The sequence below is a fragment of the Triturus cristatus genome, chromosome 6, assembly GCF_964204655.1.
Source record: "Triturus cristatus chromosome 6, aTriCri1.1, whole genome shotgun sequence".
NCBI classification, from domain to species: domain Eukaryota; kingdom Metazoa; phylum Chordata; class Amphibia; order Caudata; family Salamandridae; genus Triturus; species Triturus cristatus.
Genome location: NC_140589.1, coordinates 20,261,696 through 20,286,769, shown reverse-complemented (window position 1 = coordinate 20,286,769; position 25,074 = coordinate 20,261,696). Strand labels below are relative to the sequence as shown.

The 25,074-nt window shown below is 45.8% G+C and overlaps 1 protein-coding gene across 8 annotated transcripts in view; it reads right to left on the bottom strand.

Annotated features, from left to right (window-relative positions):
- The window catches only part of KLC4 (kinesin light chain 4), a 595,564-nt gene that overhangs the window by 353,346 nt on the left and 217,144 nt on the right, over positions 1-25,074 (bottom strand). For all 8 annotated transcript variants that reach the window (XM_085610149.1, XM_085610151.1, XM_085610153.1 and 5 more), the window contains exons 5-7: positions 18,694-18,919; positions 12,913-13,000; positions 3,275-3,376 (exon numbers count right to left, since the gene is read on the bottom strand). In XM_085610149.1, coding sequence (XP_085466275.1) covers positions 3,275-3,376; positions 12,913-13,000; positions 18,694-18,919 — 416 coding nt within the window. The remainder of the gene's footprint in view (positions 1-3,274; positions 3,377-12,912; positions 13,001-18,693; positions 18,920-25,074) is intronic.

Below are 25,074 nucleotides of genomic sequence, written 5' to 3'. Positions count from 1 at the left end.
TTTTGGTCGGTGCCGAAGGGGATTTCGGCACAGGAGTGTCGGTGCCGAGGGTCTTGTGATGTTTGGTCGGCACCGGAGCAGGTTTCGGCACCGAAGACTTTGGTGCCGGGTTCGGTGTGGAGGTGGAGCCCGATTTTTTTTTCGGTGCCGAAGTGTGTTTGTCGGCACCGGTGGCCGGCTGGCTCGAGCACGAGCTACCGGAAGGCTTAGAAGGCTCCTTTACCGGGCCCGAAGGTGGGGTGTGAGAAGCCGTGTCCTTGGTCTTGCCTAGGCCCGGAGGCGAAGGTGTGACCGAAGCCTTTTTCGGGAACGGCGGGGGAGGGGGAATTGTACTCACGACCCGCTGCGCCGGGGTGATGTCCTCCACATCTGAGTCGTCGGCCTCGGAAGCGCTGACGAGGTCGTCGTCCTCCTGTTCGATGTCCTGCTGTCCCGGAGCTTCGACGTCGTCCCCGAAGATGTCGACTGGAGCGGAGGTCGAGGAGAGCGCCATGTTGCGTCTAGCCCGTCGATCTCGAATGGTCTTTTTTGAGCGAAAAGACTTGCAGGCGGGACAGTCTCGGGCCTCGTGTTCTGGGGAGAGGCAGAGGTTGCACACCTCATGGAGATCGGTGTGGGGAAACTTGGACCCACATCGAGGGCACTTCTTGAAGGGAGTTCTTTCCATCAGCTGAGACCGGAGCCGGAATAGGCCCGAAGGCCATCGTCGACCACCGGAATCGAAGAAGTGCCGAAGAGAAGATGAATAAGATGATTTATATCTTGGAAGAAACTCGATGAGCGAGGATTTGTGCGTCGATCGGTGAACTGGGAAGTTCGGAACCGGAGCGCGAAGTTTTACATCCGAGCCCAATGGCGGAAAAAAACAATCTGAGGATGGAGCCGAAGCCCATGCGCAATACGAACCAGAGGAGGAGTTACCGAACTCGTGACTTCCAAAGACTTTCCAAGAGGAAAAACAAACTGCAAACATCCGGGCCCAACACCAGAAGGCGATCTATGCACAGTGTATAATCTGCAGCTCATATGCCTCGAACAAGTACTTACAACCGAGTAACGAAATCGAAAATACTCACCTGCTATTAGGAGAGATCCCAGTGCTGGATCTTGGTGCCCAGCACTGACCCTGAAAAGTAATTACAGCACATATTTACCGCTAACCCAATTTTCTTCCATAGGAAACCATTGACTGTTTTTCTGTGAAATTTCTTCTGTCGATTTTTGCAAACTACAAATATTCTTTAAAAATCGTACCAACTGTGAAAACGTAATTACTTACCTGTTTTAGATAGATGGCCCAGTACTGAGCCTAGGAGCCCAGCACTGGATTACAAAAGTAACACAAACATACTTTACCTGCAACTTGAATTTCCTTCCATAGGATAACATTGCCTGGTTTTTGGTGAATACGTTTCGAAGTGTCGATTTTGCAAACTTACAAATATTTGTTAAAAATCGCCTGTATAACCTAAATGCATCCTCTCAACTGCTTACAGGTGGTACACCAGTGCTGGATCCAACACTGAGCTAGAAAAAGTAACCATAACCCCACTTACCTGCTAAGTGAATTTCCTCCCATAGGATAACATTGGTGATTTTATTAGAAAAAGTTTCCAAGTGTCAACTTTTAAAATACCAAAATATTGCTTAAAAATCACAACAGTAACTAAATCGTATTTACTCACCTGTTTTGAGGAACTGTCCCAGGACCGAATCTAGGATCCAGTCCCGTGGTTAGAAAAGTAATCCTTAAAGTAACTAATTGCATTTAACTTGAAATTCCCATTGAGCTCAATGTATTATTGTGTTTGAAATTGAGTTGCCTATTGCAACAACTGTAACTATTATATTCAAAAGTCTATTGCCTATTGAAAAGTATTTATCTAAAGCCTCTAAATCTGATAAAGTATATTTTGATACCTATTTTTGGTTCTAAAATAAACAACTACCTATTTTTATACAAAAACCATTGGCCTAGTGTTCAGTTCTTGAGTGTGTGAGACCATTTGCTGACTGAGTGTGTACAACAAATGCTTTACACTGTCCTCTGATACTGCCTTACTGCTCGACCAAGCTACCACTTTAGAGAGTAAGGTTATATCTAACTTTAGCCTCTGCCAAACCTCTGGGGACTGTGGACTCTGTGCACACTATACCTATTTGGGAACATTATATACAGAGCCACTCTCTCACATCCGGATTCAAAGGAGATTATATAACCGAGTGGGTGTCAAGTTCACTGCATCTGTCCCGGCAGATTAGCCATATGGTACTTGCACCAGAACCACAACTTGTGTAGCCGACTGAGTATCCAGCGCAGGTCAGTGGGCAGGAAGAACCTGCGCTGGATACTCTGTCGACTACACAAGTTGTGGTTCTGGCACAAGAACCCTATGGCTAATATGCCGGGACAGATGACAACCAACAGTGGTTGGAAGCAGAACATACTGAACAGTTAAATCTACTGGTTCAGTATTACACCATTTTCTTATTCACATGTTTTTCACGTTGATTGCACTTATTGATGGCAGTAGCTGAAAAACTGACCCTGAAGACGGCCGTGACACTGTTTTTGATCATTGGCCAAAACATGTTGGTCTAGTATTCGTAAAGTTGCCTCTAATGACAGCACCTACGTTTACCAGCTTTTCACTGTTTTTAATCCTGACACTGGGTAGCTGAATAAAGTTACAGCATAGCTAACCCCGTAGCCCGTTTTAACTATTCACATCGCAGCACTGCACTTTTACGCATACGCCAGACTCACATAGGGTTTAAGTACACCCACCCTGACATATCAAAAAACATCCCTGAGCTCCTCCCTCACAAAGATGGGGTTGTAGTCCGCGGGGAGACTAGGTCTCTCACGCGAGGAGGCACCCCTATGATGAAGCATGACACCTCTGGCGTGTGAGGGGAATAGTCCTGAAAAGGGAACCCCCCCCCTTACTCGGTAGAGTACACCCACTTGGTTATATAATCGCCTATGAATCTGGACCCGTGGCTTTTTCAGTGATTTAACCAGTGATCCAGGCCAGAAATGAGAAGTCAGATTGGCCTGCTGGAGCAGGCTACAAAGGAAGCAAAAAAGCAGTCACAGCCTGCATCATGCAAATAAGATCGCTATCAAAAGAGAGGAATGGGAGAGAAAGGGCTAAGGAAGGGAAAGGAGAAAGGTGCTGTGGCTTGTTCCGATTCTAACCCATGGCTCTTCATCACATGCCCTGCACGAAAAGCGAAGAGGTTCACAGACGTGGGGAAAGAAAGGCCTCACCTTCTCACGGATCTCCAGCGCACGCTTGCACAGCGGCTCCGCCTCCTTGTACTTCCCCCTCTTGCCATACAGGACTGCCAAGTTATTCAGTGTGGCTGCCACCTGCGAGGACACAGAGAAATGGTGTTGTTACTAAGAGGACAACACTGCTCTAAAATGCTTGTGTAGGCATTGGTGGATAAGCTGGAGTAAGGTTCATACACTACTACATGTTTCAGTATTATTTGGGTAAAACAGATTTCAATATTTCCTTTGCTTCTGAGCTGCACTGAGGCAGGGTTTTCATTGCCAATTTAGGTGCATGGCAGGTGCATGGATGTGAGCTGTTGTGCAGAGGCCAATACTACCAGTACTGAGCTAAGCAGTTGGTGATGTGGGAGGCCACATCTAGGAAGTTATCCAGGCTTTCTCTCAAGCTTATCCTAAGAGAGTTCCCAGGCTAGCGAGACTACAAATGTATTACAGTGAACCAAACTCCGTTCAAAACTACAAATGAATTACAGCGAATCAAACCCCTTTCGAAACTACAAATGTATTACAGTGAACCAAACCCCCTTCAAAATTACAAATGTATTACAGCGAACCAAACTCCGTTCGAAACTACAAATGTATTACTGTCAACCAAACCCGCTTCGAAACTACAAATGTATTACAGTGAACCCAACTCCATTCAACACTACAAATGTATTACAGTGAACCCAACTCCCTTCGAAACTAAAAAGAAGAGTTACTTACCTTCGGTAACGATGTATCTGGTAGAGACACAGTCTAGCCGCAGATTCCTTAACTTAGAATATCCCCAGGCGTCAGACTGGATCCGGAAAATCCTTTTTCCCAGCAATACCTCTGCACGCCGGGAGGCGGCGCTGCTAGGTTCCGTCCTGACGGAAGGGACGACAATGGAGCCATATAAACCGCCCACGGCGTGCTGACCTCAGTTTTCTACAGGACACTTTTCCGCGCCATAACGCGGAGCCATGACAAAAAACTACGATAGCATAGGAACAGAGTGTGTTAAAAAAGAGCAAAATTATGTATAACGAGGTTAAACATGATTTGAGAAAGCCCCCAGTACCAGAAAGTACTGGAGTAAGCTCACAGAGCCTGCGCTGTAAGCAACGGCCAAACAAAGCGCCAAGCTGTGCCCCAGTGTGCGAGGGCTACGGCCGGTGCACAATCGACAGGACAAGGCAGACACAGCTCGTTACCATAGGAGGGAGGTGAAAAGAATCACAATATAGAAGGAACATGCTGCCAGACAAGTGATGAGAAGTGAACGACCACTTGAAAGTCCTATACCCAGACCTTACGGTGATTGAAGGACTGGAACACCAAGAGAATTCCAATCTAACCGATTGCCATTGTAAGAAGCACAGGCATGGGCGGTGTGAGGGAATTAAAAGCAGAAGAACCCCACGTATGTTGAACACCGGAGAAGCAACATGAGTAAGCAGTGGAAAGCAGAGACTTTAACCAGCCAGAAAACAGTGATGTAGTGGAGAACTAAAGAGCTCGAAATCCAAGCAAGACCCCCAGCTATAAGGAAGGTACGATAACACGCTACCAACCAAACAGGGGAGTCCGAAGGGCCCCAGGCAGAGCAATATACCCTACCCCAGAGTGAGGAGATAAGCATACCTCTGGAAGACCAAGGCCACCCGGAAGAGGGGGCTAGGCTATAAGACACCTTATAAAAAGGTCTTCACAGAGTGGGGAGGATGGGCGGGCGTTAAGGAATCTGCGGCTAGACTGTGTCTCTACCAGATATATCATTACCAAAGGTAAGAAACTCTTCCATCTGATAGAAACATCTAGCCGCAGATTCCTTGACTTAGAATAGATACCAAAGCCATACCCTATAGGAGGAGGGTCAGCGAAACAACCACCAAATTCAAGGAGAACAAATTGGTCAATGGCTGACAAAACACGGTGGGAACTGCAATGCCAGGGCAGCTGACATTAGATGGGAACTGCAATGCAAGGGCAGCTGACATTAGACCCAGGAAACTCCGTAATGAACATGGACAAGGGAAGGTAAAAGCACCAAAAGTTGGCGAGGGATGGTGTGAGACCTCTCTGGTTCAGACACAGATGAATGAAGGTCAGTGCCAACGCAATAGAAAATGCAGAAAATGCCCAAAAGGACCCAACAACATGAGAACGGTAGAGCATACCACCTGAACATACACCACATGGGGTGCCAAAATAATCAAACTAGGTGACAGTCCGAAGACTGACCGGGAAAGGGCAAGAGAAGGCTCGTGTGCCTAATACAAAACACATACCAATGTGTATCCCGTAGGACATGTGACAACAGAAAAGTTACTGTGGAGCAAGCTCAGGAGGTGGGCATACAGCCAAATGTATCAAAAGGTACCGCTGCAAGTGGATAACTGGCAGGGCCAGGAACACATAGGGGACTGTATCCCGAAGGGAGAGAGTGAGCAAGAAGGCCCAATACGAGGGCAAAAAGAACCCAGAATGCGAGCACCCTTGTGGCGTGTATAACGAACGATATATACACTAAGAGACATGAATTCTGCCACTTAAACAGGAACTGAAGAAACGCTAATGTGGAGATAAGGCATAGACAGAAGCCTGTTTCCCAAAAGCACACTCAGCTATATACCAACTGCATTCACCAAGTAGGAGAATGTGGAGAAGAGTTATTCCTTAAGAATTAAGAAATATGCAGAGCACGGGAACAAATGAACCGGACCCAAGAACCGGAAACCTTGCCAGGCAAGTTCTTAGGCACTAGAAAGACCTAGAGCATAATATGGAGGTATTCACAGAATACAGAAGATACCGTTCTGGCACTGGCCAAAGGAATCTGCAGCCCAGGGGCACATGCGCACCCGTAGACAAACAAGATGAGCACAGCGAGGCGTAAAAACACGCCCGGTATGAGCAGGTGTGACAAAACAATGAAGCAAACCTCAGGGAAAGGACGTCCCGATGGAGGCGGGGATGTGTCATGGACTCACCGTAGACAACCAACACATCACCCCTGGAGAGAAACAAAGCCCATGGATCTCACCAGAGGTGATGTCCGACAATAGTAGGAAGAGTCAACTTGCGGGAAAAGTTCCTAGACAAGGAAGAGTAGCAATATAATTGCCAACAAATACACCACATAGGGTAAGGCACCACCCTACAAAATGAGGGTCCCTCTTGAGACATGCTCGTAGGCAGAGGCTCAAACGAAAGGCAACACAGTCACCCTGCTGTAACAGAAGAAGGAAAGAACACGGCTGAACAGCCACGCAACTGAGAACCTCAGTAACCCACAAAGGGCAACAGAAAAGAACGTGACAGCACCGTCACGTATTCGAAAACTCTCAATGAGGATTAAAACCTGGGAAGACAATCAGATAGGAGTCATCGGACCGCCGAGTCAGCATGGGCGTCAAAGAGTGATCCCATCAAATGGCAGATCCCTAAGCAGCTCTTGAACATGCTGTGGGAAAACGCCATCGCGCAACCACGCGTGGCGGTGCAAGACAACCGACCTGGCCATAACACGACCCACCGAGTCCGTGGTGTCCATGGCAGATCGAATTGAAAAATGCGCCATATCATGGCCATCACCGATGATGCGAACCAGATTGGCATGCGAACTGTCCGGGAAGGAGCTGCTCGACAGCGTCCCAAAGGGCAAACGTAGCCCGAGCAAACACACACAAAGTGTTCTGGGGCGGTAGCGCTGAACTGGCGGATGCAAACACATCACGGCCCCATGACTCCAACCACCAAGACTCCCGAGTGGGAGGGTGCAACGGAACAGGAGTGATAGAGAGGGCTGCTTGAAGCAGAAGTCCTCCAGCTCCAGGATTGAAGGTCAAACAAGTTGGGTCAGTGGGAGTAGGCCGATGGCGATGTGCTAAAGCACGATCCACGGGGCAAACGTAGCCCGAGCAAACACACACAAAGTGTTCAGGGGCCGTAGCGCCGAACTGACGGATGCAAACACATCACGGCCCCATGACTCCAACCACCAAGACTCCCGAGTGGGAGGGTGCAACGGAACAGGAGTGATAGAGAGGGCTGCTTGAAGCACAAGTCCTCCAGCTCCAGGATTGAAAATCAAACAAGTGGGGTCAGTGGGAGTAGGCCGATGGCGATGTGCTACAGCACGATCCACGGGGTCCTCCGAAGAGCCCACGTTCCGAGAAGGATGTTAAATAATGACTCCGCAAACGGCAACAACGGCTCTTATCTTCCGCGCGCCCTGGTGGAGAAGGTCCTGCGCAAAGCCCCAGAAGGCCTTGAGACAGAGGGCGGCTCCATGTGCAAAATGGCTGCAGCCCTGAGAAACGTCCCACAGCCTCCGTGGCCCCACGAGGTGGGGACAGCAAGTTATCAGTAGGGGACGGGCGCAAGCTAATCCGTCCACTCAAGAGAAACTCAGCAAAAGGAGTAGGCCAATGCCCCATCTGCGTGCGCTCCGGAGAGCGTGACGTCAAGCAGGCGACGTCGACCTCCGGAAAGGCCTAGACTCCCGTGCCGATCTCTGAAAAGGCCTCGGCTGCTGGAATAGAGCCGGCGCCGGCGACCTCCGAAAAGGCCTCAGTTGCCGGAGTCGAGCCGGTGCCGGTGACCTCCAAAAAGGCCTCGGCTGCTGGGGTGGAACCGGGCGCCGGCGACCTCGGCCGTCGGAGTCAAGCCGGCGACCTTTGAAAAAGTCCTCAGCTGCCGGAGTCGAGCTGGCGCAGGCAATCTCTGAAAAGGCCTCGGAAGCCGGAGTCGAGCCGGCGCCCCCTGAAGAGGCTTTGGTTGTCCGAGTCGAGCCGGCGTCCTCCAAAAAGGTGTTGACCGCTCTGAGTCAGACCGCCACCGACTCTACATCACCCGAGGTGGAAACCTGAGGGGAGAGAGTGCACCGAAGTGGTGATGTGCACCGTGCCGCTGCCACCTCCAGCAAGGTCGCGGGGAGCCCCGGAAGGCTGTGCGCCCACGCTATGGAAGGGCTAGACACTTTGGAATACCCCTACGGGCCGTGTCCAGATGTTGCGGCGACTGTGGAGTCAGAGTCAGGGCCCGTGGTTGTAGCTGAGGGCGAACACGTCGGTGGGGTCTCGAACTGAGACCCTACCCCGCCTGTGGGGCCAGGCGGCGCGCCAGGGAGGGGGAGGGGGGGGGGGGGGATGTAGAATGCAAGAAAGGACTGCAGAGCCCTGCAGTAATCCTCCATCTGAGGTCGAGTCGCCCTGGCACCCGGAAATAGAGGATATTCAAGGTCTGACCGCTGGGGGCCAGATTATGGCAAAGCCCGTGAACTAGAGGCCCCAACATGATTTCGAGGTGAAGCCGACGACTTCCACAACTTCAGTTTGTACTTACCAGAGGTAGGCGAAGGATGACGGTCCTGGGGCCTGCCCCCTAACAGGAGCGTCGTCTTGTGAGCGCAGGCGCCGTGTTGATGATTCCGACCAGGAGTAGGAGACCGGTGTCGTGAGGGGGCAGTTTGGGACATCCGTGCAGACAGCAGCTTCATGTGGCGTTGTCGCAGGGCTTTGGGCCGCAGCTGTTAGCAAGCGTCGCACTCCACGGAGTCGTGGTGCTCGCCCAAGCACCACATACAGATTTCCAGTGGGTCCGTCGCCGACATCTGGCGGGACCGGCATGCTTTGAAGCCCGCAGGCATCGAACACACTGTTCCTTGGCGCAAAAAGGGCGTTGAGAAGGCCTGAATAATACAAAAACAGGCCGGAGGTATTACTCTTCCGGATCCGCTTTAGGATGAGGAAAAGAAGAAAACTGACGTCAGCACGCCGTGGGCGGCTTATATGGCTCCACTGACGTCACTTCCGTGGGCGACGTCAGGACGGAGCCGAGCGGCGCCACTTCCCGGCGTGCAGAGGTATTGCAGGGAAAAAGGATTTTCCGGATCCAGTCTGACGCCTGGGGGATATTTTAAGTTAAGGAATCAGCGGCTAGATGTCTCTATCAGATATGTATGACAGTGAACCAAACTCCCTTCGAAACTACAAATGTATGACAGTGAACCAAACCCGCTTCGAAGCTACAAATGTATTACAGTGACCCAAACTCCCTTCGAAATTACAAATGTATTACAGTGAACCAAACTGCCTTCAACACTAAAAGTCACTGCTGGACAAAGGTGGCACCTGTGTTAGCGCACTCCACTCTGGATGGCCAGGATACAAGTAGTTTGCAGAGGTGAAATCATTGGGTTTTTCCCATATGCCTCATGAAGTTAACCTGAATTTGAAAAATTAAATGCCAATATTAATCTCAGACGCTGTTTAGTAGTCAGGCTACTATGCCACCTCAGACAGGAACCAGCCCTGGTCCTACGTTACACTGCAAGGAATGGGCACATAATACTAAACATGATTTACTTTGTTAAGGAAAGTGATCCACTGTGTAGTTAAAATTATACCCCTAGTTAGAAGTTAGAGTCATTACATACAAATAAATATATATTCTACAGATCAAAAGATTCTGACCGACTGAACTGAAGACACATTAGAGAATGAGTGAGAACTCATCTTTTATTTGCTTTCCTACTGTAGCAATAGAAACAAGTATTAGAAATGCAATAGGTCTCGCCATTGATTAAGTTAAAGCCATTTGCTTTGCTATAAAATACCATTAGCAAAGCAAATGGCTGGAACTCAATCAAAGGCGAGACCTATTGCATTTTCAATGCTTGTTTTTCCACTTTTAGCGCTGTCGGCTAAAAAGAAACAGGACAAGTTGCATGATTATCAAGAAATGTAATTATGAAAAAAGACATGGGTCACGAATGACCAGCCCTAAACGTTGTGAAATGTTGATCCATGCTTTACGTATTATGCAATAAAAACTGCGGCTTTTTACACCATAACCTGTGTACGTTGCAATATATGAAAATAAGGGGTGTAATTAATGGGGGCCACTAAGCAGAAGGGGGAGCGAACTCGCAGGCGTGGGATCGGGTTTGTGCATTAAAGAAAAGAAAGCATAATCTCAGCCTCCCCTCCTACCACAGAATATTGTCATTTCGCAGGTCTGAAATTGTTCTTTAGGACATACCCTACATCCTGCATTTTACGGTGTCAATCGTGACATTGTCCCGTTTAAAGATGGTCGCGTCAAAAAGTACTCCCTCCCCGTTCCAAGATGGCAGTACTCTAACCCGCCTAATTATGTGCACTTCTCTGTTTCTAAGAAAATAGCCGCAGCTGAGAAGCTCTTTATATGTCCACAAGCTCAAAAATGGGGATTGTCTCGTTCACATATTTACCCTAAACTAAACCTGCCGCTACTTTAAGATAATGCATTCATGCTTTCTTTGTATTACTGTACATAACTATTGCTGTGCGAACATAGTGGAGTCTCGGATTCTTGTCTGGTCTCTGTTTCCATGACCTTCCGCACACTCGACTTGTGCATGCAGCGGTTCTGACTGTAGTCCGCTGTGTTGCTTCAAGCGCTGACAGAAGTCCTCATGAGCGCCCTTCTGCGTGCCGAAGCCCGATTTACTCTCCTCTGTTTCAAAAGGACTCGCTTAGAATTCACTAGATTATTAGGGGGTCCGCATGGTGCCAGAGGCCACCCTGAAACGCAACCACCTCGGGACTTAGTCCTATTCCAGCACCACCGGCCACGTTTCATCCGCCTCGTGGGTCTGTTTTGTATCGGCCAGGGTGGCTTCCGGGCTTACCTCGGCCACTACGGCTTTAGTGCACTCAGGGACACCCCCCCCCCCCCGAGGCGAGCAGCACCAAGGGGACCAGCAACACTAGCCCTTGGGGAAAGCAGCTGAACTTGGGTTCCAGGTTATGTTGCTACGGATTCACCCTCACCTGTTTCACAATCGGTAAGATGGGTTTTTTTTTGTCTTCGGCTGGGCCCTCAGGGAAGCAGCCCATGGTATTCTTCTAACACCCTAAACTACAATGTTACCCTGTGTTTTACCGTTTGGTAAATTTAAAACTGTCCCATAATTATCCTGGGACGGGAATGAGAATATTACATTAACTTTGACCCATTTGCAAAAACTGTGCTGCCCTGTGAGCGCAGCTGTAGACAGTAAACTCAATGCATTATCTGGAGACTACAGAGTATGGTTACAGGTTATGAGAAAGAACAAACTGTGACGAGCTGCTAACTTTAAATGTGCAATACAGTTCTGGAGTGATTTTATGTGCACAGAATGACTTAATAGACAGCACCTTGCAACATAGAAGAGTTATGATATTGGGAACTGACGTTCAGAGTTTGGTATTTTGGGGTGTTAGAACACCTGGGGGTGCACTATCCCTGCTCTGGGACATACGCGGAAGAACCGGGACTGTCCAGATGAATACGGGACATCTGGTCACCCTATCACACAACGTTGTGATCATGCCGCTGGCCCGACGTTCGTCTGCATCAATTTCGTACCAAGGATGCTGTGGTCTCTAATGCAGAGCTCTCGAGTTTCATTTACATTTAAGTGCGCATGTCTTTGTTTTGTATTCTGGGACTTCACTTGTGGCCATGTTCATTTTGTAAAATCAGGACTTCAAGTACTAAAATGCAAGCGAAACCAGTGGTGCGCGCGCACCGCAGAGGAGCAGGGTGAGGGAGCGTGGCACCGGCAGCGAGGCGAACGTGCGCTGCTGCGCGTGCTAGACACGGTCGGGAATGGGTGTTGCAAAGGCGAGACCTGCTCCCGCCTTTGCCCAATCACGTGCCTTTTTTTAATTTATTTTTTTAAACACGTGAAAGCCAGTGCCTGCCGGCGAAAGCCTGATCACACGCACGAGCGTGTGGTCAGCTTTCAACACCCCATACAAAGGGGCTCTCGCTGCACGAGCAGTGCTACGCACTGCAACGCAGCCGCGAGCCCTAAAAATGAGAAGTCTTCCTCAGAAGATCACAGGTTTCAATGAATGAACACCTAATAAAAGCACTAAGGGAGACGGCTGCAGAAGCACTGACAGAGAGAGGATGTGTTACTTATATGGCTGAGCACCAGTCAGTCTCCGCAGAGGGATGTGACAGGTCACAGAGGTAGTACTACCTATTACACCGTGTACCAGTCACTCTCCGCAGCTGGATGTGACAGGTCACCGAGCTAATACTACATATTACACTGTGTAGCAATCCGTCTCGGCAGAGGGATGTGACAAGTCTAGTACTACCTATTACGTTGTATACCAGTCAGTCTCCGCAGAGGGATGTGACCGGTCAGCAAGATAGTTCTACCCATTACACTGTGTACAAGTCAGTCTCTGCAGAGGGAAGTGTATGCTTCAGCAGAGATACGCAATCTCAACGAGCTAGTGCCATCTATTACAGCGTGTGCCAGTCAAGTGTCAGCAGTGTGGCACGCTTCAGAGATAGGACATCTTACAGAGAGACATTCTTTCTATAACTAAGCCAGTCTCGGCATGAATGCTTGAATAGAGATATGAGTGCTCAACAAGCCACTATATATTACACTGTGTTCCAGTCAGTCTGAGCAGAGGGGTGCGAATGCTTTGGCAGAGATATGAAATCTCTGCAAGCCAGGGCCATCTATAACAGTGTGTACCATTATGGCTCAGCAGAAGCATTGGATGCACCAAGGGAGACATATTGGCACAGAAGAACACGTTATCAATTACACTGTGTGTCAGACTAGCTCAACAGCGAGTACTTACCGCAGGGTGGTCCTTGCCAAGGGTCTTCTCTCGGATGGAGAGGGCATCGTTGAGGAGATGGGCCGCCTCTTTGTACTTATTCTGATCCCTGCAGCAGAAAACAGTCAAGCATCACTGTTGCTTTATATAGCTACCAGCTGAATATATATTTTTTAAACAGAAATATATTATCGGGACTCCAAGGTAAGTACACTGCAGAACACCAACATCTATGCAAACACGATTTCAAATAACACATTCCTTAACTTGACACGAGGGCTGCAGGTTAGGCCCATTCGTACCTTCCCTCGAACTTTGAGACTCTATTTGGCCTTTGATTTCTTCCAGCTGCCTCAATAATCTTGCTCCCCTCCCTGTCCACAATATTTTTTTGTTCAGTTTCTTCACAATTAATCCTAGTCTCCAGTGAAACTAGTGTACATAAACCTCCCACACCAAAACCCCCAATCCAAGGCAGACATGAGCGGCACTGGGAATAATGCTCTGCTCCAGACATCCATGGAAGCACTTATGATCATTCAATTCAATTCAAAATTCTTTATTTCGGTTCAATTAAAACCATAAAAGATACATATATAAAATCACTTTTCAATTGTTTAAATACAGTTGATGCAAATATGTTAATAACAATTCAGCAACGTAGGGGCATTGTTAAAAAGAGGACAGTTGTATGACCTATCCGCAATATCACTATTAAAAAATATACAATATAATAAATACATTAAAAATAGGCATTTATTATGTTATAAAATCATTTATATAGAGTACTTAACCTCATCTTCCATTATTTATACTTTCCTGTGCAGTTTCTTGTATGATCTTCTAAAAACTACAGGTACTTTTTAGTGCAAATACAAGATCGCAGTTTTCCATGTGCCACGGTTAGATCATAAAGTGCATGTGCAAGGTTTACTGAAATCATAGGCTCGAATAAACATAATCATGAACTGTTAATGCTTCAGTCCAACTTTGGTTGGGATGTATCTGTTTTCAAAATCCTTTCTGCCTCTTGACAAAACCTAGTGTTCATATTTTTGCAAACTGGTTTAATCCATTTCTTCCTGGGTTGTTTATATGATGAACAGAAAAATAATACATGCAAATCATTTTCTTTGGTCTCACTTTGGCATAATACACACAACTCATTGCTTTTTTCCGTCATAGTTACTGACCCATTTTGATTTGTTCACATTTGTTTGTGGCACACCATATCTAAACTTCATATAGAAGGATTTGGCTAATTGTGGGCGCACCTCATCAAAAAAGTCTCAAGGCTTACTACTTCTTTAAAAAGAAGGAACCTTGCTGCTAATGATCCAGTAGTCGAGCTATGTAACACACATTTTGGATGTAGGCCCAAAACGTAGGTTTTAGCAGTTTCCTTGAAGGTAATGACAACTGAGTTGGATCTTCCCAATAACGAGGTAGACCTAGCTTCATAAACCAGGAAGAAACATGTCTAAGCCATGGGATGCTCCTACTCTGATCAATCTTCAGCATCTCCTCCAAGACTTCCTTATAGTGTGTCAATTCTATGGTTGACCAGAGTCTCACCCAAAATAGAAGGGGTCTTAGTATGGCTTGGTGGTCAGTGCGTTTAACATTTAGGTCCATAACAATGGGAATTAGCGGTGTTCGTATTGGGAGGCTTAATAGTTTTCTAAAAAATGTATTTTCCCCCAGTTAAAAATTCTTTTTACAGTGGGGCCCCCATATTTCAGCCCCATAAAGAGAGGCCGCTTGTGCTTTATGTTTGAAGACCTCCAAGGCGGAGGACACCGCTTTAGAAATACTGCTCCCATGTTTCTTTATTATCAGCAAAGAATTTTGAAGCAAAATAATCTCGTTTTTTTCCAATTGTGGCTTCTAGGGTTATACCCAAATAATTAAAACTTTGTACATACTCTAATTTTTGGTTATTGAGCACTAAATTCTTTTTGAAGGATCTATGTGGATTTCTTGCCCAATACTTAGTTTTGCTGGAATTTATTTTGAGGCCTTTCATAGTACAGTGAGTATAAAAAGAATCCATTAAGCATTGTAGTCCTTTGGGGGTTTGTGATATTAGTATGGTGTCATCAGCGAATAAAAGAGCTGGCACCAGGTCCCCCCCAGCTTAGGTGAATCATTTGAGCATCCGTGCAGATAATTTGGGATATTGTTTACATACAATGAGAATAGGTAGGTGCCAGTATGCACCCCTGGCGTACACCCCTTCTGACAGGGATTGCCTTGGTGAGTTCACCCCTCGGGCCCCATCTTACTTTTGCAAAATTATCCTTGTGTGGTCTTATTATTTGCACGAGTCACTCGCCTGGCGCCCCTTGACATCTCAACAATTCCCAAAGTAAGTTTCGAGGCAAAAGATCGAATGCGGCCTTTAGGTCTACAAAAGCAATATACAGAGGGCCCTTTCTTAAATGTATGTATTTCCAGCATAGGCATATGAATCTAAAAACCTGATAAATTGTACTAGTTTTAATTTTAAATCCTGCCTGGAATTTTGAGAGCAGATGGTTCTCTTCAATCCAATCGTTTAATCTATTTAAAATATGCCTAGCAAACATTTTTGTTAAATATCTATTAAACTAATTGGGCGATAATTTGCGGGGTCATAACGATTGCCTTTTTTAAAAATCGTAATGATTTCTGCCCCTTTCCAAGATTCGGGTACTGGTGTGCCTGAGCCTATTGCATTGCATAAGCAATTTATGTATGGTCCCCAGACACTGATGTCATGTTTCAATAGGTCTCCTGGTATTTTGTCAGGGCCGGGAGCTTTCCCTGGTTTAACTGCATCAACTGCCGTAATTGTTTCTTGCAAGCTAAAATGTAGGCTGGTAACCTTTAAATTAAATACCAAGTCATCAATAGTAGAGGTTTGATCGGTTTCAACTGCCACATAAAGGCGGGAGAAATGATCGACCCAAGTATTGGCATCAAGAAAAAGGTCCTTAGAGTCCCTGCCTGTCTTATTTCCTTTTGCTATTACTCTCCAAAAGCCTGACTGGTCCTTAGTCTTAGCCGCACTAATTAAGTCTGTCCAAAAATTGTCATCCCAGGTTTTTTTTTAATTATCAAGGGTTCTCTTATATTTAATCCTGTTCTCCCTTATGGCAATTATATTGTTATTTTTAATTGCCAATATCAGTTCAGCTTTTACTTCACAGCACTCCTTGTTATACCAGGGGTTTACTCCTATATTTAAATCATTTCTTCCTCCATTACTCTCCTTATGTATTCTGCTCACAATTGGAGCTAGTGCATCTAAAAGGACATTATGTAAATCTAATATTGGAATTTTTGCTGCTGGTATGTCTATATAGGGTGAAATAATGTCTACAAATGTGTTATAGATATGCATCATAGACTGACTATTTCCTAAGATGTAAGACCACTTTAGGGCTCCACGGTTGTTGCTCACTAAGGTATCGTCCGTGAAGGTACTGTTATCTTTGCTACTCAATAAGGTGGATTAAAAAGATGAGCTGCTAGTGTCAAGTGTAAAGGTTGATGATCGCTCTCGGTTCTGGAGTCTATTATTAAATCAAGTATGTTTGGCCAGAATTCCATCGATACCATTATATAGTCTATATTACTTTGGGAGTTACCGCTTCAAAATGTATAGGCATTTGGTCTATCGGAGGGTAAGCGGCCATTGCAAGCTCCAAGTCCCTGCCCTGAAGTTAGTTTCATAATTTGTGCAACCGCTACGGTGCACGGCACTGTCTTGCTACTTTCTATGGTAGGAATATTATTTGCTATATCTTCATCTTCAAAAGGATTGTCAAAGCCCGCCACTGGTTCAAAATTGCAATTTAGATCACCCCTTACAAATACCCTTGCCTTCGGCTCTAGTGAGTTTAAAAAGGAGGCAAGCTGTTCTATTATTAATGATTCTTTTGTAGCTGAGCTTGGTCTGTTATAGATGTTAATTAGGTATAATTCCTTTCCATCCCATGTGATGATTTTCCCGCCGACCATATCCTGGGACGGCATACACAGTTGGGTTATGCCAATTTCTAGAGTAATTCTTGCCCATATAACAAGGACCCCTGATGGCCTGCCTCTTACCGATGGAATGGCGTTCACACTAAATGTCTTGAATCCAACTCTGTGGGGGGGTTTCTAATGCCCATGCCTCTTGCAGAAGGCAAAAATCACTCTGTTCTATGTATTCAAGCCATTCCATATCTCTAAGATTCCCATTAAGCCCCTCGCTGTTCCACGAGGTAAGTCGTACTTACAACTGTTTATTAGATCCTATTTCTAAATTTAACCCATTTTTCATATTGTAATTAGTTATGTTTATCGATCATTCATGACTGGACGTCCAGTGATACACAGAAGCTCAGATCTCTCCATGCCCACTGTACATGGTCACTTCCATTTCCTTACAAAAGACTTTAAGAGCAGATTTCCCATAAGGTGGTTATGCTGAACGCTATTTGAACCCCCGATATGAGGAGACGCTGAACGAGGCATAAGGACTGCACATCTGACCCAATTGACAAAAGGCGGATGTACATCCTAAAAAGGAATAACATTTTAAAAATACTGAGACGGTTCCCAATCAGAAAGCCTTCGATTCTATATAAGATGGGGTTTTAAAGGAAAATAATCTTTCTACAAAGGGGGACAAGGAAGAACATACCAACTATTATCTTACCAGAAGCACAAGAAAAGAATAACGTGCTGTCTTTGTGAAATATCCATGGCTATTCAGTCTTTACAGAGGCGGCATGATGGATCAGTAAATAGAAATGTATTGCCATGATTGATACTTCCTAGTGATTTCAACTAAGGATAAATTGGTCTGGTTTTAAGGAAAAAATCTTGTTTTTAAATTTTGAGTCCTGAAGAAGGTGTTTATATACCACAAGATACACCGAAACGTGTTGACAAAAGGACAAGGAGGTGTAATTAATGTGTTATACATGGTAAATATTATTTTATATTTGATTTGGATGCGTTCAATAAAAATGACAAGAACATAAAGTTTGTTTACGTTGTGCTACATTGTTCAATTATTAACTCTATTCTCTTGGTTCAGTGCAAACTAATTGTGACTTAAATGTAAGAAAGATATAACGGCATAAAAGGGAATTTCTTATTTTTAACAGTGTTATATAACCCGGTCCCTTTTGGTATTACCTGGGTAACTCTCTCTTTTGGATGCAGGCCATCATTAACACGGTGTTGCATTAAAGGAAATGTCTGAGCTAGATAGCTACTGAATCATAAAGAAGAGAGCATGGCCTTAATTTATTGCACACATGAATCTCCTCCGGGTATGTGCAGAAAACCAACTTGAAATATGTAGTCTTGTTTATAAGGAAAGGTTCCTTCATTATTCATCGTTTATTATTCCCAGTTCTATTTAGTGCATAGCAGACTGAAGGAGACTTTGTTCTGGCAATGCTCATTAACTGTCCAGTTGTATGTCGGAACACAGGTAAATACTTTGCATGCCTTTACAACACATTTTTTACCCCGCACTTTTTTTTACAACGCATATGCTTTTACAAGACACACCATCACCAAGCAATGTTTATAAATATACAAAAACAATGTATTTGTGAGGGGAGACTCCCCAACTTACCTTAAATGAGCGGTAAAGGCACACAGTGGTCCGTAAAGTAGACCCTTTCCTATGAAAATAGCCCTTACTGTGGGGTACTCTTCTTGCATTTACATTCCAAGCGGGGGGCAGACAGAACTCCCCCAGCACCCAACTCCCCTCCCCTGCCAATACATAGCCATCTCCCCTTACATCCTCACCTGTAGACCAGGGCTAGGATGTTCAGCATGGTGGCAACGTCAGGGTGGTCATGGCCAGAGGTCTTTTCCAGATCCTCCAATGCTTGTTTGCAGAGCGGCACGGCCACCTCGTAGCGGCCCTGCGAGGCATACTGGATCACCAAGTTGTGAAGCGTGCGCAGGCGGGCTGGGATCTCGTAGCCTCCCTGCTGAGCTGCAGCAGCAGCACTGCTGTGTGGGTGAGGCACTGTCAGTCGGAGAGAAAGAAAGAGGAATAAATGTAAGATACAAAAAGAGCACAGAGACACACAGCAAGGCAGGAAAACATGAGACTTAAAAAAATCTCACGAAGCGCTACAAATGACACATACACTGCAAGAGTCTGACATGGTTCACACATCTATACATTTATGTATTGTGGCCTGGCAAGCTGGGCAGACTTTCATGCACTATGGTCTGTCGGCCAGGGCCAGACTTGGACCAGTCCTCTAGGGTAGCCGCAGCAGGATAGGAAGGTTTCTTTTTCATGCAACATGATGTTCCATCCAGTTAAATAACCGAGACATCCAAGTCAGGGGCTTTAGCTGTGCCCTGGCTTAGACAAAGCACACACAAGGCAGCTATGTAGGTGCTTTGGCCGATCTATAAAAACATTTTATATTTTGGGATTACTGTTACTACTGTCCGGAGGAAGGAAAAGTTTACGTGAGCTAAGTTGGGATAGGAAAATCTATTCCAGTGTCTTGGCACACCCTTTATCCTCCCAGCAGTCTGCATGTTGAGCACAAGGGACCAATTATACGTCGCCAGTTCCAGATGAGCGGTGCCAGGTTCCTGGAACAGCTCATTTTTCTTGAACTGCAATACCTGGCACAGCCTCCTTGCCTACAGTTCCCAGAAGAGTGTTTGTGGGTCTTTTGGACCAGCGGTGTACCCAGAGCCAGGATTGCACACCAACGTCGAGAACACACAGATCACTGCCTCCAAAACAGCAAAGTCAGAAGGACACGGTCCTGCTTTATGGGCACCTCGAGTCGCTAGTCCAAACCTGGCTGATGGGAGCAGAGGAGCAGGGCTTCCAGAGGAGAGGGATGGAACAGCCTGATTCATGGGGGTCCAGTTCAGTTCAGTTCAGAAAGCTTTTATTCGGTTTGCATAACACAACCATATAAGCTAGACAATTACATTCAACATTTGTAAAATCCTCTACATGTATAGTTATTACAAATATGATGTTGGCAGTATTCCTTCATCTATATAATTATTAAAATACATGTTCATAATAAAACATCAAGGTGCATTGTGCTATACAGTGCCACAATCCAGATATACAAATACTCATTTGTAGAACTATTACAGTACAAAAAGCTGTGTAAATTTGCATAAAAGTGACATAAGCTAAGGTGCAAATTTGCAATATCTATCCAACTATTACAGTACATAAGGCTATATAGGTTTGCTTTAAAATAACATATGTTAATGTGCAAATTTGCAATAAAAACTGGGTTTTCAGAGTACTATCGACTTTCTGGCAACTCTGCATTTCATTATAAAATTAGCCACATAAAAACAGATATCTGGGCTCTCCAACTTACATAGTAATTTCATAGCATTTATAGTTGAACGGTGTTATATTTTAAAAAAATCGGTTTTAGATAGTATTTCCTAAATGATACGTAAAATTTGCAAAAAAGTAAAAAATGGCAGCTACTCTGATTAGAGATATTATCACATGGGAACTTCACTTTGGAACCTTTTTCCATATCCGGGAAGGCTACGAGGTGGTGAACAATTCCCAACCTAAGACGAGATAATACAAATCGATGTGAGGATCTTGTCACAGCTACTAGATACTACTGGAACCCACTTTTAAGTTCAAGTTGCCTATAAAACACAAGTGTTTTTTGGGTCCCAATTAATTTATTATCTCGTTCGCCCCTCTTATAGGACAAAAAAGAGTCTTTTATCTCTTTTCTTGATAGTGTCATTGGGTATTCGGACTCATCAAGGATATTAAATTCAAATAACAAGTTGTACCAGTGGTTAATGTAGCTTATCCACGGTATATGAGTACAGCAGTCCAACTTTAAACAGTCTTTAATTATGGACTGTGTGAACTCAGTTTCACTCTTGGACCAGATAGATCGACCATAAAATTAAAGGCCGTAAAGCGGCCAAATCAGAAATATAGTTAAGACCGGTTTCCAAATGAATTAACTCAGTAGAAGTAGAGACAGGGGCACTTAACAGCCGTTTAAGAAAACTATTTTCATCTAATTGGAGTTGGTCAGCAGGATAATGGCCCCATATTCCGGCCCCAAACAGGGCTGAGGAAACACATCTTACATTATATATGTTCACCATATCCTTTGCCCTCCGGTCCCCCAATTTGGCTGCAAACCTAAATATGCCATTCGTATTCCTAATAATTTTATATCTAATATTTTCATGTTCATTGGTCCATTTACCGTTTCCAGCAAAAGTAATGCCTAAATAACAAAAAGAGGTAACAGCATGAATTTTAAAACCATCTAAAACAAGCATTTGCAATGCATTAGGTCTCGCATTTACGCGAGTTTGAGCTATTGACATTGCAAATAACAATGCCTATTGGCATTGTCATTTACAATACCAATAGCTTTAACTCGTGTAACTGCGAGACCTATTGCATTGCAAATGCTTGTTGATGTAAGAGGCAGCCCTTAGAAAGCTTAGCTAGCTAGGGAAGCGCAGCTTGCCTTCTGCGATGAAAGAAAGGTAAACAAGGGACTCACGCTGGCAGCCTGTGATTTATTTCAGAAGGGCCTGGTATGAAAAAGAAAGTTTAAAAAAAAGTGTTAATGGACAGGAATCAACAGGCCTGTTAATAACAAGGCTGCTTTCCATTACGGGATGCCTGATTTCATTCATCGATCCAGGCAGGTAAGACGCAGTATAATAATTAGTGCATGTTTTCAACCAAATGGAGAAAAAGGGAGAGGATGTGGTCTCACGGCTAGACTGCCGACTTTGGAGCTGGGAAACCAAGGTTCGAGAATGGGGTTGACTCCACATCCGGTGATTCTGGGCAAATCACTTAATCTCCCATGCCTACTAAATAATGAATGTGTCCTTGTGTAATAATAACTGGTGCTCCTATAAAGTGCTCCAATACCTTCAGGCCGAGTTCACGCTATATAAATCTGCAAAAAGAAAAATAATAATTTCCACCTAATCAAACATGCGCGTTTGTGACTCAGTTTTAAAGTTGAAGTGGAGCAGACAATTCGGGGCAGCAAACGACAGCTGCAAAAGATTACAGGTGACAGACCGACCTAATGCGACCCACAGCTAGGGCTCAGGGTGCGTAAAGGAAACAAAGCACTAACTAGGGTAGGACCTCTGTGATTCCTGTAGATGAATCAAGCATGGATCCTGCTGAAAAGGAGAGGGAACTTTGATTTATAGGAGAAACCGTAGGGGCGACTTGGCTGGTCTAGTTATACTTTCTATACTCTGTCAGCTGCCTCACAACGAGCCCCAGGAGGAGGGGGAGGCTGTGCAATCCCCCTCCTTTCTTTTTAAAATTTTCAGCGCGAACCGTGGATCCAGCAGCACTTCAGCTGAATTTATTTTTGGGGCCCTGCGGGTTCCTGTGGGACCCCCACACCCTCAGGAGGCCAAGTGGATCAGGGTGTTTCAACCCTGCCCCCTTTTCTTTTTTTGCAAAAACTTTTCTGTGACTCGATTCAAGCTGAGCCACAAGATGGCTTCCAACACTTCCTGGTTTGAATTGTTGGCAGCCAATTAGATCTCAGCACAAGATCGGGCGGTATCGCATATACCCTGCGTCCCTATATATAAAATTGGATTTTTTTTTAAATAACTCCACAACTACTGAACGGATTTACACCAAATTCAGTGGCGGACGGCACTGTTCGGGGGTGGCCGGGCAGGTGTGAGGTATAAAAAAATAAAAATAACTTACCTAATCGCCGCCATGTGTCTCCTCCATGTCAGGACTCCACCGAACAGGAAGCACCCAGGCTCCCCTGACTAATCACAACTTGCAGCGTTGTGTTTGGTAAGCACATAGGCTCCCCTGACGAACCGCACCGCTGCAATGCAGCGTTGTGATTGGTCTGAGTGCCGTGGTTCGGCACTCAGATGGAGACTGTGGGCCTGGGCATTTTCTCCATGCAGGCTGTAATGCAGCCTGTATGGAGAACATTCATAGTGCGCATGACTGTTTGGGCCGCCCCATAGGGCCAGACAAACAGTCATTGCACACTAGGAGCGGGCAAACCACTACTTCCTTACCCTGCTCTGAGAGCAGATCAGCCATCCACGCAAAGCAGCACAGAAACTGTGTTATTATCATTTTATGTTTCCTTTATTTACACTGCTTAAAAGCAGTGGGTGATGCTCCTCCGCCTTGGCGGAAGAGCTGCCTCTGACAATATCACAAACAGGCACTTCCCTGATCCGACATCTACCTTTCTACCAAATTTGGTGTCATTCTGTTCAGCCGTTTGGTCTGTAGCCGTGTATCAATAATATGGAAAGTAACACAGGGAAAATGCGTTTTGGGGGCTCTCCTCCCTTTTCTCAGCCTCCCGCTTGAAGGAGCACCACGAAACTTTCAAGACAGCAGCTGAAGTGAGTGTCAAATTAGCTTTAAAAATTTCGGGAAAATTAATCAAACGATGCCAAAGTTATTGGCAAATGAAAAAAACGCTCTTCCTATAGAAACTACATCCTAATTCTAACTACCTACTGGCTTAGGTAATATTGGTGTAGGTAAGAATGTCAGGTGACATTGGTACTGCCAAGTCACACCTAAACTCCATGTAGGATAATGACAGTCCTCCTGCCATCTCTGCTGCTGCCAAAGAAAAACAAAATTAATTTTCCATTTGTCTAAGACACTTTAATAGCATTCCAATGTCATGTGTATGTCCATCAAAGTTCAAGATGAGGCAGCAGGATAAATAAACAATATCATCCCAGCTGTATGGAGGGTAAGTATTTTTTTTTGCGGAAACACAAAACTTGTGCCCTATCAAAACATGTACTCCTGGCTTCCAATGTGTGGACGGAGCCATAGCCCCTCTCTAGTGATGGCTACATAATTGTGTGAAAGCTGCACAGTCAATCTACACCATATAAAGAATGTGTCCCTGTGTAATGAAACTGGTGCACATGTCAAGCGTCCAATAAGGTTTGCTGGGGGGGTGGGGAGGGGTGAGACTTGTTCCACTTAAGTTAAAGCAGGGCAACAGGGCAAACTAAGGGGACGTTGTGTATTTGCTGGGTGGGTAATTAATAGAAGGCAATGGAATTTAACTATATTTCGAGTATGGTAAAGTTCCGGCTGGAGAACACTAAATTATACCACCATAGGTACTGGGCCTGTTGGAACGGCGAAGCGGCCACACACAGGTATGATGGGTGTGAATGAGCAGGTGTGACAAAAATCGGTCCATATAGACTGTTAACTAGCAAACCTCACAGTTTAAAGACTAATGCCTTGCAGTCCTCGTTTCAAAGACATTTAAATGAGTGCTTGATAAACAAACGTCTTGACGTGCCTTCTTTGGAGCACAAAAACATCCGAGGTTTGCAACTTTGTAAAAAGGTGGGCGGTGCACGTTTGGGGGGGGGGGGGGGGGGCTGGCTGCAAAACAGACGACATGCTTGCTGCCCAGGAGGTCGGACGCTCACCGGGCAGGCCTGTGGGCGCAGAGGCCGCGGCGCGTCGTGCGCGCAGGTGCGAGGTTCCTGCCCTCATGTGCAGCCCCTGAGCCCTGATTAAGGGCCGTGAGAGGGGGCGGCCACAGAGCACAGACCCAGCCCGCAGTATCCAACCGCCACCATGCAGCGGGGAATGAAGAAATACTTCGGGCAGAAGTCCCTCAACGAGGTGACCATGGACGACTTCCTCGGCTCTCTGGGGCTGTACCGCAAGCTGACCGCCAAGGACGCCTCGTGCCTCTTCCGGGCCGTCTCAGAACAGGTGAGTGCCCGCCCGCGCGCCATGGCCCTGCAGCGCTGGGAGGGGGGGCGCATGCATGCGGGGCGCGGGCTGCAACGCCAGCGCATTTAATAACACTGCCTTCCTTCGTTTTTTTTTTGTATAGAGGAGTGCTGAGGTTTCGGGGAGAGAGCCAAGTTTAAATCTATAGATATTGGTTTTAGTTTGTTCCTGATGTACTTATTTGGGGGAGCGGGGCGGAGGGGGGAGGCGCAAATTCTTAATAATGCAGTGAATTCTCCGCGAGGCCTTTTTACAGTAAAATGAAAGTGAAAAGTTAAAATAATGTTTTGCGTAGCCAATGCTTGCAGCGGAAAAGTAATTTTGTTTTTCAACTCTTTATCACTTATACTTTATTATACGGACGTCGCGCTGGTAGTGTTCACACC